The 21533-nt window shown below is 34.2% G+C and overlaps 1 protein-coding gene across 6 annotated transcripts in view; it reads right to left on the bottom strand.

Annotated features, from left to right (window-relative positions):
• The window catches only part of LOC127837939 (fibroblast growth factor receptor 3-like), an 84959-nt gene that overhangs the window by 36800 nt on the left and 26626 nt on the right, over window positions 1–21533 (bottom strand). For 5 of the 6 annotated variants that reach the window (XM_052365398.1, XM_052365399.1, XM_052365400.1 and 2 more), the window contains one exon: window positions 19741–21460. The exons of the other annotated variant lie outside the window; for it this stretch is intronic. In XM_052365398.1, coding sequence (XP_052221358.1) covers window positions 21345–21460 — 116 coding nt within the window. In that variant the 3' untranslated portion in view covers window positions 19741–21344. Of the gene's footprint in view, window positions 1–19740; window positions 21461–21533 lie in introns of those variants that run through there. 6 annotated transcript variants of the gene reach the window in all.

Here is a 21533-nt window from a genome sequence, read left to right as displayed (position 1 = left end):
ACCATTCAATCGAATATTCGAATAATTTTGCCATCCCTAGTAAATATACATGTACAGGATGTAAATACAGGTACATGTTTATTATGTCCTTATTTATTTGATGTAGTATGTTCTTTTATGTACATGTGTGCCTGTGTGTTTGTATGACTGTGTCCTTACTTATTTGATGTAGTAAGTTTCTGTATGTATGACTGTGTGTCAGTATGGCTGTAGTCTTATTTATTTTATTTAGTTTGTTTCTGTATGTATTTTTGTGTGTATGTATGACTGTTCACGTATTAACTGATGTATACATGCACAATTTTAATGTAAATTGTGTTAAAATATAGAATTCAATAAAAAATGTGCCAGAAAATGTATCAAGCAAACATGCTTCTTTGTATTCGTATGTAAATTGCGTATAAATAAACTCCATTTGTATCCTCGTGTTAATCCTTTATACATGCCTGCAATCAATTAAATGTCACCAAAATGTGCTTAGTTTTCCTATGCAATTTTTAATTAATTCTATGCATATTGACATTTCAATAGCTCAGTGATTAGTATCTCTCTCAGTGCCGGCATATCACATGTACAGTTTACATGAACATTTTTGCATAATCTAATGAATTATAATACAATAAATAAAACGAAAAATTTACACGATATAACAAAAACATAATATTTTTAATTTGTATCGCATTAACAAAAAATATGTACATAAAATGTATACAAATGGTAACTCGCCTACACTAATTTCGATACACACATGTATGTAGACTTGCGTGAACGAAGTAATCTTACTAATGTGATATTGAATACATCAATATTTATCACAATATTCATTTGATTACTTTTTAAGACTATGTGACAAAATGAACTCGTTTATATATGTTTCTTTGTAATTATTGGCAAGCTTTATGAACACACACAATAATTTTTTTTCGAAATGTTAAGAAAAACAATTCCTTAAATAAAAACGTCAAGTAAAACTTAATGTAGAAACTATACATTTACCTGTAATCACCGCGACCCACCGTGAGATCGATTTCCCGAAAACGTCCGCGATGCTCACCCACTGTCAACGAGATCTATCACAATGGGTCCACGCTCTGACCGCGGTGATTGATCACGCTGACAAAACAGCGTCCACGGTGGGACTGTGATTTAGGCAGAAATCGCGCTAGACGTAGTGTAAGTACCACTCAGAGAATACATTTTCACTATTTTACAGGAACCCTCGATCAGATTTTGAGTTGGTCGTCCGCATTCCCTCGGTGCTACTCAAGCATCTCAGGTCTTGCCGCGCGCTTCGATGAGGTGCACAAGTAAGCCGTGCGAATTACTGCTGGAGGAGACCGTCTCTCCCCACTTGCGGGTCCTTAGTAAGAGAGATAATACTCTTGAGTACGTGGGTGAGGTTGCCCATACTGTGGCTCAGATTCGAAAGGTGACCGTTGGGAAGACATTACATACTACTGCTGAGAACGGCAGATGTCTTTAATTCATGTAGGGGTGTCGGATGCTGTGTGAACAAGTACATTAGGTGGTCGGTTGTCTGGTAGACACTGGCCGAAGGGTGTGGATAGTGGAATGTGCTTGAGTAGATCCTGTGGTTACTTAGGGTAAATAGTGAAATAGGAGTAAAAATCAAATAATGGAATGCGTGTCAGGAGCAAGTAAGGTGGTCTATGCTTTAGGGAAAGGTATGGACAAGTATTTGAATGTGTGCCAGGATATAGTCAATTGACCCAGGAAGTTATAAATAAAGCTAAAGTGTGATATATGCTGTAGGAAGCGGTTTGGTAAAAAAAATGAAAGCGTGCCCGGATCCGTTAAACTTAAAATGTATAAGAAATTGTGTGGTTTATGTTCGAGAAGAAAATTATAGGTCAACTAATGATTGGGTCATGGATTGGAACACCTAGGTCAGAATGTGTCCGGTCTGTAAGATTAAGATCATGTTTTGTGGTCTCGGAACGTGGTGTAAGTGGGTGGCAGACTTTCCTGGCGGGGTGAAGAGGAGCGCTATATAATGGAAAGGAATACGGTGAACTTGACCGGAATGTCAATGTACTGTTCATATTGCTCTCTTCACCAAAGAACGCTAAATGAACGCTAGTTCAATACCGGACCTTCCAAAGACCAGTTCATACAGTTTCTGACGGAGGTCAAATCTGCGCCGCTTCTTACGATGGAATCATGTCCAAGCAACATAAGTAAGTAAATTAGTGTTTTATTTCTTAAGTACTATATAAAACTAGTCATAAGCCACGCTGTCAACTATAAAATCACGCCATATTTTATAGTCTTATTAGCGGACATTGTAGCTCGAGAATATACTGCGCGGGTGTACCGGCTTGCCTTGAGCTGCGCTGGCAGCATAATTCAAATGACTCATTTTTGCATGACCCTGCTCGTATTGTCTTTCTGTCGCATGAAACACATTCAACATGAGCATCTCCACAAAATCGAAACGCACACACAAGAAAGAGTTAAGACCACATTTAAGCGGTTCATCGAAGCTCAACATTGCAAATCATATCTGATAAAACATAAACCTTTGTTGAAAATCAAACAATGAATATAATTAACAGCACGATAAAAAAAATTAACATAGCGATATATGCACGGTTGTAATTTTCCAGAGAGATGTTTACCTGGATTTGTTTTCGAAATTAATAGAATTGTGTTGCGTTATTTCGAATATGCATGTTGGTAAATGATGTCAATATCACTTTATTGTTTTAAAATTAATTAGTTTCTGTACTGTATAGTACGGTACGGTACTCTACGGTACGGTACTAGTATGAACTGAACACTGTGCTGTACCTTTCTATTCGGCACTGCACGGTACACTGTGTTGTGTTGTGCTTATATGTGCTTATATGTGCTGTAATGTACTATAATGGTGTACATGTACTGTTACTGTACTGCAATATATAATTACGTTGTTGAGTTTCCAACCTTGAAGACCCGAACAAAGTTCAACATTCTCTAATTTCTCAATTACATAAAAAGTATAGCATGTTGACAGCATCTCTACAAACAGACATCAGATATATCATTATATTACAATTAAGTTTAATATAAAAAAATCAAATCACATATATAAGTAAGCGATGAACATGTGTATATGTTATATGTAAACCTTCTGTTTGTGTATGTATTAGCATTATATCATTATAACTGCTCACAGATTAACGTGTATTCAACGAAAGCGAAAAACAGATAGAAAACAGCAAATCTAAGCAGCTCAAAACATTAATATGAAAATAATTTTTACCGCGTACAGACAAGTATTAAAATGATACACAAAACACTAAACAATAAAACATATTAACTGTGTCTAAAGGACATTGTCGCCCCCACTAAAATTGAATGTCACTGTGTTGTGTGCTATTTAGCAATAAGGAAAGATAGTGACGAACGATAACACGCGGTATATTCCTAACTGTCGCTAAGCATCACGTCTAATGCTAAGGTTTGGCTTTGACATTTAAGCTCGCGACATCTTTGGTGCTCGCGTTAATGACGTTGTTACATGATAATCATTAAAGTCACTTTTTGGAAGACCGTCTTATAAGAAATCTTTCATACCCGAAACAGCCCAACTTACAATGGCACACGCTGCACGCACGCACGCACGCACACTAAAGCTCACGCATATTTGTAAAATGAAAATGCATATACTAATATACTTTAATCATTTCATTTACCATTGGCTCTAGGAACTGTTTCATTATTATAATAAACACTTTCTAATGTGGTCTTTTTTACGTGTCGACTATTTGTATGCGTGAAAAAAGCCGACAACGATGCACAAGTCGACGTATAAACAGCAACTCGATTGCTATAAACAAAACAAAATATACAGTCTTAACATAAAAAAGAAAGAATTGAAACTACCTGTTCCCGTTAAGAGTCACAACAGCTAGATTTTGGACATGTGTTCAATGCACGTGTCGTTTGATACTTGATATCCGTCCTCTGCTATTGATGATATGGATAACATCTCATTTTCCTAGTTGATTTCAGCTCATAAAGAGCTTGTTCTTCTTCATTTGATTGACGGTTTTCTTCATGAATATACCTTTCGAGTGCTTTCTTTTGATTTGTTTACATTGAACAACACATTTTGCAATTATTGATCCGCTCTTGAGCATCAGTGTTGGCAACACAACGAAATCAACTGTATTATCGTCGTAACGATGCTTTACATAGAACTCTGGATCAAATTCGTCACCGCTTTTAATGTTTTCTGTTAACACAACCGGCGGATCGTGGAGGTTCATAAACCAACACATTCGGATACTTTCTTGCAAGAAGATAGTATATTCATCTTCTAACGATTGGCCATATCGGTCCAAACGCGTATGTTGGAAATATCTGAAAAAGAATTTTGCTATGATTATGTATATTTAATATTTTCCAGCATAATGTGAACTTCTTGCATTTATATCGGAGCAGCAATACATCCAATTATACATCTGTTAAATGCTCGTCTGTTTGTTGTTTAATACGAATGTTTTCTGATCGTGTGTTAGTCGTTTTAATTCTACTGTTCTGCATGTTTAAGTAAATTAGTCGTTTTGCGTAACACGCGACCTGATGAAACGCATCCAAGCCACAAATACAAACACATATTCATTTAAAAGAAAGTTATAGTTGGGAATACTTTGACCTGATAAATAAAACTTAAGAAAATGACGTTGTTCCATTTCTCTTCTGTTGCATTACACGTGCTTTGTCTGGATGGGCCGCCTTAAAATATATTTAAACGAAATAAGTATCACTCTAGATGCATAATGAATTTGAATGTAGTAAGTATAATTGCTTTAAAACGTTATCGATTGTTGACAAGTACTATGTTTTTCCTGCATTTTACAACTCCTCAAAGTGTTTATAACGTTTGTTCTGTGAATTTATAAATGACAATTAAAGTCCCGAAACATTACCAGGAGATAAGAAATCCGAAATGAAATAGATAGTTAATAATAAATGCAAAAACGAACCCTTGATTTTCATGAATTAAATACTCAACACGTATTTTGCAGTCTACAAAACTACACAGCTTATTATTAACAGATTTATTACAAATGGAAAACTTAGAGTTCATGTAAACGAGTCTGCTATAATGGATCATTTTTTAGCCAGATTAACGTCTTAAACAGTGATTGAACATAACTTTAAACACATGCTGACTTATTTTAACAGATTAAAATGAAAATTCAACGTGATTTGTCCTTAAAAGTTGTCAAATAAAATAGCATGGTTATCATATAAAATGCAACATTAATTACTTGAAATAACTTAATAAAATATAATCACGTTTAACATACTTATTCTCATCAAGGTAGAGATTTCATTCAATAATTAGGCAACTGATCATTTAAAAATTTATATCATTAGTACGGATATGACATAACATACTCGCGATTGACGAGCTTTGGAGTTTCTTGTCGATAAATATCAGTCTTTTACAGACAATCTCTAACTTGTTCATTTTCATTCAGTGTATGATAATTAAAAAACTTTTTCCAAGTGCAAATTGAAAACTAAATGATTGCTTACCACACTTGATCCCTCCTTCAATTTGTCAATTAGGCCCAGCTTTTGTTGTTCGAATGCGTCTTTACAAAATACGACTGCTTTCTAAAAACAAAAACATGCATTATACAGTAATGGAATAATTAACACTAAGTATATATCTTATTAAATAGCAAGTTTTGTTGGCGTTGTGTTTTATAAAGCAACGTATGCTAACACATAAATATTCATATGCATAAATTCACTCATTTAATCAAACACGACTTTTCTTACCTCAAAAAATATGAAAACTCTTTTCACTTTAGTCAGTTCCTTAGCATCATGATCAACGTGGTTTGCTGCTTTTAAGGCATCGTGCAAGTGGTTGTCATACAAGTTCTTGTATAAATCAGAAATCTTCTGTGGATCAAGGTCACCTAATATATCCCGTTGCGTGCTTTCCAATAAATCGAAGTTAAGATTTTATCACATGACATACCCTGTTTCCCATGAAATATAACCATTACGAATATTTTTATCTTCCACGTGTGTAATTTACTTTTTAAGCGTTTTCATTGGCTAAGTTTTCGTTCGATTGACCAATCGCATTTTGCTTTTTTGCTTAAAATTTGCAACGTCAAATGACGTCAGGAAATGTAACCAACATTCGGGATTTATCATTATATTTGCGTGAATATTTATTTAATATGCTCATTCAAAAGCATGTGATAAAAACGATCTGACACTCGTTGTCATTTCGTAACATATTTAATTAAACTCGTCCAGGAAATTCGTTAGTAAGCTCACCCAAGGCTCGCTTACTAACAAAATTCATGAACTCGTTTAATAAAATATGGTATGATATAACAACTCGTGCCAGATCATTTATATATTTACATTTGTGAATGCATTGCACGAATTAGGAATTATAAACGTTATGACTAACAGTAATTTCTATTACGGTTGTTGAACTAAATATATTACTTTGTTATTAATGGCCACGAGCACGAAGTCGTTCACTACAAGTAAAACTGTCTAGAGATATAGGTTTCGTAATTGCCATATATAAAGTTAAATGTATCACCAAAACTCGTATATAGTAATAACACCTATAACATCATCTTATAAAATGAGGCATACTGTCTATACAAAATATAGAGTTTAAGTATAAGTACTTTTAAAGCGCCAGAAGAAATATAACAATTATTTATCGTAAAACCGAAGCACTCAAATGTGTGATACATTAATTAAAAACAAGTAATGTGTAAAACAGTTAAGTTATTGCCAATGATATGCACTTATCCATGTAATCGCTGAAGGTGCTTCAGCTGTTCGGACACATGGGAATTTGATGCTTAAGAGACATTATTAGAAGGCTGAATTCTCCGAGTTTGTGCAAATATGGACAGATGGTATACATAGACGCATGAAAACCATTATAATAAAGCAATATCGATTAAGGGATTCAAACAAAAGTACGCGTGTCAGACGCTTATACAATTCGTGCCTCGTGGAGTTATATTAAAAAAAACACAACATTTGTATAAAGCTTTAGTTGTGATGATCGAGCATGATTGATATCAAGTGGTGAATAACCTTTCAAAAGAAAAAAGAAGTAATACAAAGAAACTAAAGTCAATGTTCTGACTCAACTTTGAGTTTTTGTCTCAATTGTTGAGATGAGCTTGACCATCGTGCTCAACTTGGTGTTCGCTAGGTTATTTTGAGTGTTGCATCTGACTCAAACAGTTATTTAAGCAAGAATGTGGGCATATTCTTTAAGTTGAGATTGAGAGATTTTGCGTTGACTGACATTCTTGATGTTCATTTGAGTGTACATTCAATTCTCATATTGTTAATTAAGCTTAAACAATGACGAAAACGCATGTTATTCGGCCCTTATCTCAGGAATGAAATGATAATTATATTTTGATATCAGAAGTTTGACCTCATTAGTCTACTGATAACTATGCACATAACATAACTTCTGTGTAATTGTTAATAAAGTGACCAACACAAGAAGGTTGGAGTCTAGGTTTTGAATCATTGATAGGAACATGTACTATTGTTAAATATAAATACTAACACATAGGGACATTATAATTGAATAAATAAACGGCAAATACTTCCTAGGAAAATTAGTCATAAATAGCCATTGCCAATCATCCACCGATAGTGAAAGGAAATCATTCTTACAAAATACAAATAATTATTAATTATGTCATAGTCTTATACTTACAAACATCGAAAAGTTGCAGTATTATTTATTTCGAACGCGTTTTACAAGGCTCGTCATTTTTTCACTTACGGTTTTTCAAACAATTAATTCCAGAAACATAATGTGTTGAAAAACGTGAACAAATACGCTAGTGTTTTGTAATAGCGTAAAATCTGTTCGCGTGACTCAATTTAGTTCAAGCAAGAAGCAAAAATGAGTATATCGGTGAATACTTTTTCGGCGTAGCTGTCTTAGCCAGCTTTTCACCTTACCTGACCTTTGTAAGTGTCCAATAAAATTCGAATACAATTTCCCGCGGCGGCTAGACACGAATGAATACACTTTATTTATTCAATTGGCTTATTTGGGCATACCACCAGAGCATTGGAAACATGACCGCGTCTTTGTAACACTGTTTTACTGCGTGTTCCGCATGAAACAACGTTATCTCTTATGAAAAGGCTTGATAGATAGAACAGTTTTACACTCAACTCTTGACATCAATACAGTTTGTGCGCGCACCTTTTATTTCAGAGGATTGCCAGCGCCTCACTTTAATGAATTGCATTCCAATCCGCAAGGTATCAGGGTCAGATCGCGGCCAGTAAAATATCGTTATATAATATAGACGCTATCGCGTGAACTAGATGAACTGGAATTTTCTTTAGACCAGAAATATGTTAAATGAAGATATTCAGCGATATAATTATGGTATGTCAATAATAGATTCTTAAAGTGTTTTCAACAATACCTTGATAAATATTATTTTTGATTGATTTAACAAGAAATATTCCACCATATTGACTAATGTACAAAGCATGAGCGCGATGATTCTCAATACTGTAAATAATCTAATCAAATGTCCGACAAACCACGAAAACAGGTTTGTTATTATTATAATTATTTAAAATTTGTACGGATACTTCGCGTGTGATCGGTTGATTCATATGTTTTAATTTCACGTCCATTCTTCTTTTGGTTTTCTGTTTTGTATCTATAGGTTTATGACCAGCAATATTTAATTATTTGAAATAAGCCGCGAAAACTCCGCGTAACATCCCGTACTGCGTGTGATGCAGCTTAGAACTGCACAGAAAAAGGCATTCGCTATCTTTGATCTCATTCATTGAAATCTATACCTTTCACCAACTCCAACAACAATCAACGCCGTATATCTTTTTTGAAAGATATTTCTTGTTTCATTATGCTTTTTGATTGCTTTCGATAAATGCACCCATGTTAACCAACACACTATATGTCATGTAATACCTTTGAACAAAAACTAACCGAGACTTAAGATAATTACTAGCTAAAATATAGTCGAAATAACAGTATGATAAGAGATTGTGCATTTTAACATAACCGTTTCAATATTCATTTGTATTGGTCTTTATTCTTGATCGAATGGTGTATGTGAGACCTCAACTATGTATATTCTTTATAAATGCCTGCTATATGTTACACTGTTATAATTATAATTATAGATTTCTACTTGTCATCCGAATAATCAGTTGGTGTGACGTCACTCGGAAGTGTTTTTGCATCCCATCGATTGCTCGGCGCCGGAGCCATCCCCGTCTTCATGGTTTCGATTATTCTCTACTAAATTCTTATCCTAAGATATTGGCTCACAGGTTATACCAGAATATTGATTACATTGAACGAAACTAACAAGATTTTGAACCCCGTATCTTCTTTATTCTTAAAATGAATCATGAAAGTATTATAAAAAAATACTTATTTAAAGTAGTTAAATATTACTTCTATGACGCGTTAGTATTGTATAATTGTATTTGTAAGTATAACGCTCTACCGATAAAACAGTTATATAAACCATGACCTATGTAGCACCATAATATTTTTTATGAATACGACATGACTACAGAATTCGAAATAAATAAATTGTAAATGAATAAAAAGTATGAACAACTGGGTACAGAAAATCTACAAAGCAGTATGTTTTATACAATTACAAGTAAGTTTCGCGTGTAGAAAACTTATTCGCATACAAAAAGCATTTTCACTTCTAAGAAATCGTCATTATTGTGTGCATATTTATACATTTCGCACATATACGGTGGCACTAAGGTGACATCTGCTGTCCAAAACAAGACAGGCAGGAAAACAGAAACTGTGTTTTCTGCTCCAAAAAAATAAAAGACAGGAAACCTGAAATTGTGTTTTTCGTTCCCCAAAAAAGACAGAAAAACAGAAATTGTGTTTTTTGCTCCAAAAATATAAAAAAAACGACAGGAAAACAGAAATTGTGTTTTCCTGTCTTTTTTTGAGCGGAAAACACAATTGCTGTATTGAGCGCGTAAGATAATCGGCCAATCACAGACGCGGATTATATGGAGGGAACAAGATACTATCTTGTTCCCTGAAATTAATCAGCCAATGAAAACGTTCTAAAGGCAAGACAAATAAATTGCTAATAATAATTTATTAATTCTAAGACGCAAAGAGTCTCAAACCGTGTCCCCGTGAAACCTTCTTGTTCGGCGCATGTAAAAACTTGCCATAGCATTATCAATTGTGTTATTGAAAAAAAGTATTGTTGATAAAAATGATGGTTTTAACATACATCATTAAGTATTGTATTTAATTCCGTAAGTTTGCAACCCGAGAGTCAAATTTATTATAAATCTGATTATATAATAGCTCTGATTGTTATATCTAGAATTCGAACAAAGGTATCCATCTTTAATATTATAATTTTCATTTTCATTAATTATATTCAACGCCGACTACCCTTGCCTCGCTGGTAACGTCAGAAGTAGGAGCAGACTTTTTTCGGCGTAGCGGTATACGCCAACTTTTCACCTTACCTGACCTTTGTAACTTTCCAATAAAATTCAAATAAAATTTCCCGCGGCTAGGTCAGAATGAATACACTTCATTTATCCCATAGGCTGATTTGAGCATACCACCAGAACATTGGAAACATGTCCGCGTCTGTGTAACACTGTTATACTGCGTGTTCAGCATGAAACAATTTTATCTCTAATGAAGAGGCTTAATAGATAGAACAATTTTACACTCAATCTCCACATCAATACTGTTTGTGCGTGCACCTTTTATTTTCAGAGGATTGCTAGCGCAAGAGCGTTTGTACTTAAATGCTATTTTCTCATATTTAGTACTGACTTCCATATTCCTGTCAACATGTTAACATGTAAACGTATAAAGAGCAGTGAAAGCGTGGCCTCACTTTAATGCATTGCATTTCAACCCGCGAGGTATCAGGGTCAGTTCGCGGTCAGTGTGTGTGAATGTCAGAGTTTATTTACAGGTCATCGCTGCGTCTTCACGACTACCTTATGTGCTGACCTGAGTTCGCGGCCAGTAAAATAATCGTTATATAATATAGACGCTATCGTGTGAACTAGGTGAACTGGAATTTTTTTTAGACCAGAAATATGTTTAATGAAGATAATCAGCGATATAATTATGGTATGTCAATAATAGATTCTTAATGTGTTTTCAACAATACAATGATAAATATTATTTTCAATTAATTTAACAAGAATTATTCCACCATATTGGCTAATGTATTAAGCATGAGCGCGATGATTCTCGATACTGTTAATAATCGAATTAAATAGCATGCCCGACAAACCACTAAACAGGTTTTTCGAAGAACGCGCGTATAAATATTTAAAATATGTACGGATACTTCGCGTGTGGCCGGTTGACTCATATGTTTTAATTTCACTTCCATTCTTTTTTTTTTTTGGTTTTCTGTTTTGTATCTATAGGCTTATGACCAGCAATATGTAATAATGTAAAATAAGCCGTAAAAACTCCGCGTAACATTCCGTTCTGCGTGTGATGCAGCTAAGAAGTGCACAGAAAAATTCATTCGCTATCCTTTCATTGAACTCCTTACTTTTCATAAACTCCAACCACAATCAACGCCGTATATCTTTAAAGATATTTCATGTTGCCAGTAACATTACAGTTTCTTTCACCGTGATGGAATGACACAGCTGTTAATCCGTAGGACTTTATTGTGATCATAAAAACATCGTAAATTATCATGTAAATGTAGTATGTACAAACTGCAAAACAATGGACGAACTACCTCGAAGGGGTTAGCAGGTGACGATCAACAGGTAATTTTTTTCTCCGTTTTATACCCTTTATTACTTGTGTTTAATTATTAAATGCCTCTCACTTTCCAACCATATCAGTAAGAAAGTGATACGCGTTTATGTCGTATTAATATTCGCTCTATATCTCGACTTCACTACAAACTTTGAGCAGAATCACAAAATTACTGCTCCCGCTTAGATAATTCGTGGCGGATAAAGTCGAGATAAAAAGCGAATATTACTACGAAATAAACGCTAATCGACATGAAAGCCGCCATCTTGACTTCTTTTTTATCATAACGTGAGTACCCCCTCATGGTGTATAAGTACTAAATACACCAATGATGAACACACTTAACATTCGTTTATACGCACATCCACGCGGTATACACACATAATTTAATTATTATCATTTCACTTTTTTACTGGCATACGAGTGAAATACATAAACAATAAATTAATGACTGAATCACCAAATATACGTACAAAGCGTATGCAAACTGCATAATTTTTGTATAGACTTAGATTATATAAAATGACGTATACAATTCAAATTATGAACATCCAACGTAAAAACCTCTGTTAGCGTGCATAGATAATACAAACTAGACAACGCAACAAATGATGTCAAATCTTACGTAAGTCTCTCTTCCATTACTTCTTTCTGTTTCTTCAGGATGTTGATGGTTGCCTCTTTTTGGTCCAGTTTGTAACTGTTTTGCAAAAATCAAATAAGGTTGGAGGCTTGTACATCCAAATTTTCGCGTTAATTTTACTTATACGTACATGTATCTTCTTACGGACATTCGAGCATAAATGTTATGTTTGAACGGACAAGCCTATGTTTATTGGAACATGTAAATTGGCGTTTTGCACAATCATATCTTACATCGAGGTAATGAGCTGTTTAAAACGAACATATGCAACGCCAATTTATATGATAGCTGTATAAGTTTTAATGTATTCCAAATCTCATGCTAAACTTACTTTCGATTAAGTCGATCTCTGTCCTCGGAATTTGCAATCAGCTTAGATATAGGAAAACAGAGAGTACACGTATTTGATTTGGTGCAGATGAATCTTACATAAATTATGCTTTTTACAAATATACAGAATAATGCTATTCATGATAAGAACAATGCAGCAGTTTACAATTGAACTAATTTAATCACATTAATACGTACTCTTATGATTTTTTTCAGTTTGTTTCTGTCGTTTTCTATGATGTTAATACGTTCTTGAAGCTCTTCAATATCATGCCAAAGAGTGATTTCGTTTTTTTATACATAATTGCCGCAGCTGTTATTTTGCTTTTGCTAGCAGTTCACTAAGAATACATATTGGAAACAACCAATATAAACTCAAAACGCTTCAGATATTAAACATCAGATATGACACTTACATTCTTCTCACTTGAATTTAGAAAACGTCATAATAGGTGCTTTTGGCTGACTCATGAAGCAACGTGATTTTTTGTTGAAAGCAAAAGCTTGACAATAATATTAATTCGTTATATATGTAGCAATACATTATAACATCTTAAAGTAATTCAAATATGCCTTTTCATGATTGAAAATGCGCTACAAAGCAAGCATAAAACGATGTGCATTAAGATATACCGAGTTCGAAATTCACATTGTAGAATTTCTATTTCTTCTTCCTTTTGTTTTAATTTTTCATTTTTCTTTTTGAGTGATTGCTTCTAAACAATAAACGCAATTGGATGTTTATGGCCTAATTAACAACGCGCAAACTGAATCCTTTGTGAATATTACGCTATATTTCCAGTTTGCTGTATGCAAGCGTTGGCCAATACTAATATCGGTGGTGTATTTGTCGAAAGAGCCTAACCATGCAGTAAAAATCGTGCTTATACATTAAATCATTGATCATTTTAATAAGATACCCTTTGGACTTCTAATGAATGAATAACACATTAACAGTTGTTTCTGGGTATATCGAGGACAAATGTTCAAAGAAGTAATTTTACTTTTCAAATACTTAGCAAAAAATGTGCACAGCAGCACGGAAGACAATTCCAAGCAATTGTATATCTTAATAATTATCAAAATCATTCACAGTAGCGCTATAACATGTGAATATTGAGCCCAAGTTTCACGGCAGCAAAGTTACATGTGAATTTTTAGCACAAATCTTAACAGTAAGAATGATGTCTTTGTTTATCGAGTGTTTCTGTATGTTTCTTTTTTACGCTGGCATAGGAGTTGTAATGTTATACCTGGATAGAAGGAAGCTTTTTCGGTCAATAGAAACCTTAATGGGACCAGCAATAATGAAAATTGTACCAGTCTTCGTGTGGTGTGCCTATGTCTAGTTCGAATCTAGCTCAAAAACGTCGAAAACCAATGTGACCTGGTAAGATAATAGAATACCCTTGTAATCACTGTCAAGACCACACTTATAAATCAAACTTGATGAAACGTGCTTAGAATGTTCGTCTCAACAGTATTGAAGGTAATTTCGATTATGATTCATGTGCGTCCAAACACTAGGCCGAATGGACAAATCTTAGAAAAATCTGGTTATCAATGTCAAGTCCACAGTTATGACTCAACATTAATGAAACTTGGTCAGAATGTTCATCTTGACCACATTTTCGCCCACTTTGAATCAATGTCTAGTGCATCATTCTGGAAGCCTCAGTTGTGATTTAATGTTGATGAAACTTTGTCGGACTGTTTTTTCCCGACATTATTTAAGTGGATTACAGTTTAAGTGCATCAATTAATTAGGTTACCAGGTCAAACCTTAGAGAAAACTTTGTTAACACGTTACATTTATGACTCAATCTTGATAAGACTTGGTCAAAACTATTAACAATGTCTTAACGATGTCATTTGGTGTCCTTGAGCTCAGGTGAGCGCCTCATGGCCCTCATGGCTCTATGTTTTATTTTAATTTTCATATTGCTGATTTGTTTGCGATTATGTTTTCTACAATATGCTAGTTCATATTGATTTTGTTTAGATTTTTAGAATGCGAGTTTAGATCTGTTCGCTGTGATGCTTTGCTATAGACAGATCATTACCTTCCTGCGTTGGTGTTTGGTAAACTATTATGCAGACTCATAACTTCCGTGTGGTTGCATTTGATGTATTACTATTGAAGAAACAATGGCTGCAATAGCCACAATGCTATCAGGGTATAACATCACAAACTATCGTATGGGGTTCTTAACAATACAAAGCCGCAGTTCTTGTAATTGATAAGTCCTGATTGGAATCAAATATAACACTAATGAATAGCTTAGTTTAACTCTTTTCTCTTTTCCAAGTTTAAGGCCAAACTTGAAGGTCAAAAGTTTAATCCAGAACCTGCATGCCAAATAATGGCATATCCGGTCGCTATGTGATTTGAACATGCATATGCAGGTTTGAATATGTGTGTGATTCTCGTGGAAAAAAAAACACGCGGCTACATTCTAGACAAATGTTAAACCCCGTTGAAGGTCACAATATTTAACTTCTTTTCATATACAGACCTTGCCCGTTTTTGTTGAATTGAAGACAAATGAACTTCTTGTAATTTGGCATAAATGTTAACCATTATTAGTCGGTATGTGGAGCACACAAAAACTTTGAAGAAAACTCCAAGAGTTCATACTGAATGATCAAAGGTAAGACACAAGCAGGATTTTCTTTTGTTAACTTAACTCGTGTACCCTCTAAAACCAAAATACATTGATTGATCCCAAGATATCGTAAGAAAATAGGTTCTGGTAAAGTTGCATGAAGTTTTGACAAAAAATGATACTCTTTGGTGTTCACAAGGATTTACTAAAGACATAAAATTAAAACGGTCCTGCCATCCGATTGCCATGATTTCAATGGACTGATGCCATTTTTAAAATCCGACGAGAAATAACTAGGACAAATTTCTGAGCGAGTTTCATGAAAATAATACGTTTTCTAGAATGACTTTCTTCAAATTTACTATATGAACGTTTTTGAATCTTTATGACATAGTTTTGAACTCAGCTAAGATAATATTGTTACTAATGTTCTGAACAAACAAGATCATTAGTTTCTGAGATGCTATGCGCAAATGAAATATATTACAAGGGGCAATAACTCCCTAAATATCGTGGGAGAAGATTGACATGAAAGTGTGCATGTCAACCCGATTAGGAAACTGCATATACAGCCGTGTTCACAGCGGATGGTCTTTTCTTGGGATCTGACCTGGAAAAGAACACCGTTTTATGAAATACAATATAAATAATCGCATGACTATAACTCCTGACAAAATCGGAAAAGCCGCATAATATATGCATGTCGATAATACATTCATTAGATTATGTCTTTAAATTTACGAATGAAAAAAAACGCTGCATATAACGTTTTGTTTTCAAATGTGGACTATAAGTATGTCTGAGCTTTTGCGTGAAAGCAAAGTATGTGAAGAACGAAAGGTGGACATTGAGGAGGCCCAAATACATCATGAGAGAAATCATCCACCACCAAGCACAACAGGGCAAATGTAAATACACGTACATTGTCGCAATTTACTTATAAATTTAGCTTCGTCTTCTCTCCATTTGATTACTCAACGAGTAATTCGAGTAATTTAAATCTATATTGGTCATGTTCTTATCATAATTGTACAATTGAAACTACGTAGCACTCTAAATACTGTTTTTTTTTTGCAACTCTATTTTTTCTATTCTCTTTTGCATATAACTGAAATGTTGACTGATCAGGTTTTATTAAACACCATATATGTATAGGAAAATACTGATATCAATGAATGGAGGTCACACCTGACTAACCACTTTATTTATCATTTTTATATCATCAACCCTTTGAGTTAATGGAGACAATGCAATTAAGACATATTTGTCTAGTATCTTATCTTAATCACTGATCCAAAATTGATACTTGACAATATTAACATTTCAGACCCAGTTGTTCCAAAAGCAAACCATTGGTTAGTAATGAACCTGGTTAATATTCTAATTAATATTAATTCGATACATTTGTTACTTTCCAACATAATTATTAAGTAGTGAATAGTACTAGCAGCGTCAATACCTGTTATTGAGCCAAACAATAATATTTTGCACAACTGCGAGCAGAAGATTAATCTATGACTTTAAGAATGGACCTGTATTGGCAATAATAACAAGCAATTGGAATGGATATACATACATATACAGTCGCTACAAGTATACACTATTTTGTTTAATATATTTGAAAGTAAATGCAAATATACTGTCATGCCCTAGATCGTTCATAAAACATGTGTACATGTACATGTACATTGTTTATTTTAACGTTTATGTTTTGAAATTAAATGCCTATGACACTGTTGTTTCATGATTTCATAGGATGTTATTTTGTAAATAGATTTAATAACAGCTAATGCATTACCTCTTTCACTTCATTATTAATTGTTAAATCCTGTAGTTAAAGTGTCACATTTTATTTGCATCTATTCATATGGCAGCCATTTTGGATAAACAGAAAGTTGATTTATTGATGCTGAAATAAGTGCATTCTGGGTAGTTTACACTGACTACAGTATTTTTGACAGTTTATTCATAAGAAATATTTTGATTAATACTCATATTCCTTCTTAAAAATTGTTTAAAAAGGTAATAGTTGTCTTAATAATGATTTATTTATTAAATTGATATGTATATTCGACTATTTTTTAATTGTAATATCGTCAGAATTATCATTTTAAGACGAGTGACATTTACCGTGTCAAGAACGCTCAAATTCTAATGTGCGCTCTTGTGCGCTTTACTGAGCGTTGTTTGTGCGCGTTTTGCGCACATTTCATATGTGCGCTTTTAGGTTTATATTGCACAACGTTATTCGTGCGCTTCTGGATAGTATAAAAGGCACTGAAAATTCTCATTCGGGGACTCTGAACTTTGTTTTCCTAGGTGTGAGACCTATATTATTTTCTTATTTAACCATTAAAATACAGTTTTCAATAAGACCATATATAAACATTAAGGCTGCATTTTATAAATTGCATTTATCATCTTTTTAGGACATCATAAAACAGAGTGTGCAAATACTTAATATGATACACGTATATTTCTGTATTGTTATGATAAATGTCTAAGAAATAACCTGTCTGTTAAGAAATATATCTATTGAAAGTTGTTATTAATTTATTTGGTATGAATGAATACATTTTGGAAATGTTTTAAATCTTAAGTTTATATTTGTTTTACAATTTTAATACATTTGAATAGGAAAAATGTTATTCTTAGTTTACTGTTTATCAGAGTCCATTTTTGTTCTTTGTTAAACTTGAACAAGAGCCTCAGATTTGGGAAAGTTGAAGAAGTAAAAAAATCACAGCTCCCGCTCGGCTCGTGACAATACTTTAACAATAGCAATGTATGAGCTAATTAAATGTGACAGAGTTGTTTATTTTAGTTTTGAAATAACAGCAATAGCAACAACCACTAAAAGTACCACCCGCACAATATTGGCACAATCTATAAATACGGCTGTTTTAGCACTGGAAGTTCTTTTAAAATGTCAATACATCATCATACTCATGTCATACAAATCTTTTGTGTTTATTCCGACCTACCTATTTCGAGCATATAATATCCACATCTTGCACTATTTTAAAATGTGAACGCATATATTTAATTTACTACACGGAGGGTTTAAAATTTGTGAATGAGATGCTTCATTATAGATATAACAAGAGCTGTCAGAGGACAGCGCGCTCGACTATTCGAATGCTTGACAGTATAACGTAAGCCATCATGGGGAAATTGTTCATATTCAATAATATATTAGACGATCTTTCAAAAATAAAAAAAGGAAATTTTTTATTTTGGGGGGAAGGGGGGTTAAGAGGGGGGTATAATGTGGGATGTGATCATTTATTTGATGATGTTTAAAAAATAAATAAAGGAAAAAAATTGGGGGGGGGGTAGGGGGAGTGAGAGGGGGTTTAATGTTGGGTGTGGTCATTTATAAGATGATCTTTCAAAAATAAAAAATGGAAAAACAAAATTGGGGGGGGGGGGGCGTGAGAGGTTAAGGGGGGGGGGGCAGGGAATCTTGGGGGGGGGGGCGTGGGGTATCGTTTGGGTGGAATCCATTGTAGTATTCAGGTAAGTGTAGTGTTGTAAAAGTCTTTATAAAATCTGATCATAAATAAAGAAGTTATGGCAATTTAAGCAAAATGTTCAATTATCTAAGTATAAAAGGGGCCATAATTCTGTCAAAATGCTTGATATTGTTGTTTGCTCTTGTTTATAGATTGGGGTGAAGTTGGTAAAGAGGTATGCAAAATATTAAAGCAATATGTCAAGAGACATAGGAAATATTTGGGGTAGTACGCAAACTTTAACATAGAATTATCAATAACATGCATATTCTAAGTATAAAAGGGGCCATAATTCTGTCAAAATGCTTGATACAGTTGTCTGCTCTTGTTTATAGGTTGGGGTCATGTTGGTAAACAAGTATGCAAAATATGAAAGCAATATGTCAAGGGACATAGGAAATATTTGGGGTAGCACGCAAACTTTAACATAGATTTATCAATAATATGCATATTCTATGTATAAAGGGGCAATAATTATGTCAAAATACTTGATACAGTGGTCTGCTCTTGTTTAAAGGTTGGGGTCATGTTGGTTAACAAGTATTCAAAATATGAAAGCAATATTTCAAGGGACATTAAAAATATTTGTGGTAGTACGCAAACTTTAACATTTGCACGCAAACGCCAACGCACACGCCGACGCCGGGGTGAGTAGGATAGCTCCACTATATATATTTCATGTATTATAGTCGAGCTAAAATCGCAGAGATTATTTACAATTTTTTACGATTATAGCACTTATTAGATTTGAAGGAATGATGAAATGTTATCGTATAATGTCCCATGTATTGAACAAGGAAGAACCAAGTAGCATTTGGACATTACTTTTGTATTATTTGAAGTATAATGTGAAACAAAAATCAATCAAACAGAATAATGAAGAAACAAAGTGAAAGTCTGTACGCAGTTCTGACAAAAAGCTTAATCTGTCGATATGTCAAATATGTAAGTTTGCATAGTAAGTGAAGCCTATATATAATTAAGCAAAGTGAACTTTCAAAATACTTCTTTCTTAACAATTTAAAGGAAGAAAAACATTTTCAAAATTGTTAATTGACTCATAATAGCATCAGACAACAGAAGTTATCGCATTTGTGCTAAACCATCAACATCACGTAATATCAGCAAATCAGGGCGACGGTAAAACGCCCGGGGAGAGGTAGCTCCCCCCCCCCCCATCAGGTATAGGCTTTCACAACATCATGACAGTTATCGTATATTTATCCTTAAACGGTTACTTATCAACAGTAAAGCTTTAAAAGCACATGAAATTGAGTAATTTAAATACGGTCACTCCACCCATGTAAACAAGATGCAGCAGATAAAGAATTATCTCATCAAATTCTTGTGAATATGGAAATTATCTATTTAAATGCAGGAGTGTCTGGTTCAATCCTTCAGATTATATAGTTTTCATATATAACACCCTGCTTGTAAAAAGTATATTAAAGGCGCATTAAATGCAGTGGTATTTGCACTGTATTTAATTCACAAAAAATGAATATTTAATACAATTGGATACCTTTTCTGACTCTTTTTCTGCAATTTTACAAAAACGTATATCAATACACTTTAAAATGAAAAGATGTCGTCCCTGATAAGCATGTTGGGATTGCTTATGCTAAACTGGGAGGACAATTTACGCACATGCATTGAAACCCGTTCACCTAGAGCTAGGCTAGTATATAGTAGAACAAACACTATCTCAAAGAGACTAAACTTTGTCTATACAAGTCACATATTTCAGTAATTGTAGGAATGCGTGCATCCAAACACATCAGTAGCCATGCTTGATCAGCAAACAAATGTAACAAAGCCCTTTTTTAAAGTCCAGCAGTAATTACGATATTTAAATGATTAATGCACTTCATATGTAATTGTTCATCATTAATAATGTTGCATTTACTTTCCTCTTCTTCTTTGTTATCTATCTCTCTGCGCAGGTGTAGCTATGCTCTGGTGTTGGTCCTCTAAACCACCATAGAGCTTCCCTTACATAGTCATCTTCTTCGTGAATATCTAGCGCCTGAGGCCGGCGTGAAGTGGGCAGGACTGCATAAAGTGTTCCGTCTTCATGCTGCGAGTCTGACAAGGGCTCTGGTCAGATCGACCAATCCTGAACTTGGTGAACAGTAGGTGGTTAGTGAGGATGTGGTAATGCATGCACTAGAGGCTGAAATATTGAAGTTAGGTTTTGCTTACAACATGACCATATGCTTCACTTGCAGAAGTGAAGTGACTTTATGATACATATGAGTCTCGCTCTGAGAAAACGGGGCTTAATGCATGTTCGTAAAGTATCGTCCAAAATTAGCCTGTGCAGTCCACACTGGTTAATCAGGGACAATACTATCGGTTTTATGGATTTGTTTTGTTTAAGTCTAGTCTAAACGACACATCTGTCTAGGTGGAAAGTGTCAGCCCTGATAAGCCTGTGCAGCGATAACCATGGTCGTGATAACCATGAGAGAACCATGACAGAACTGCGAAGATGCCGTCATGTTCTTGTTTGGAAGGTCGGCCGCCGCCTCTTCTGTAAAAACACATGGAAAAAGTGACACTTACAAACTTGCTTTGTAAAATGGAAAATGTATTGTTTTTACAGA

Source organism: Dreissena polymorpha, chromosome 7 (assembly GCF_020536995.1).
Source record: "Dreissena polymorpha isolate Duluth1 chromosome 7, UMN_Dpol_1.0, whole genome shotgun sequence".
In the NCBI taxonomy this organism is placed as follows: domain Eukaryota; kingdom Metazoa; phylum Mollusca; class Bivalvia; order Myida; family Dreissenidae; genus Dreissena; species Dreissena polymorpha.
This window is presented reverse-complemented; position numbering and strand designations above follow the sequence as displayed.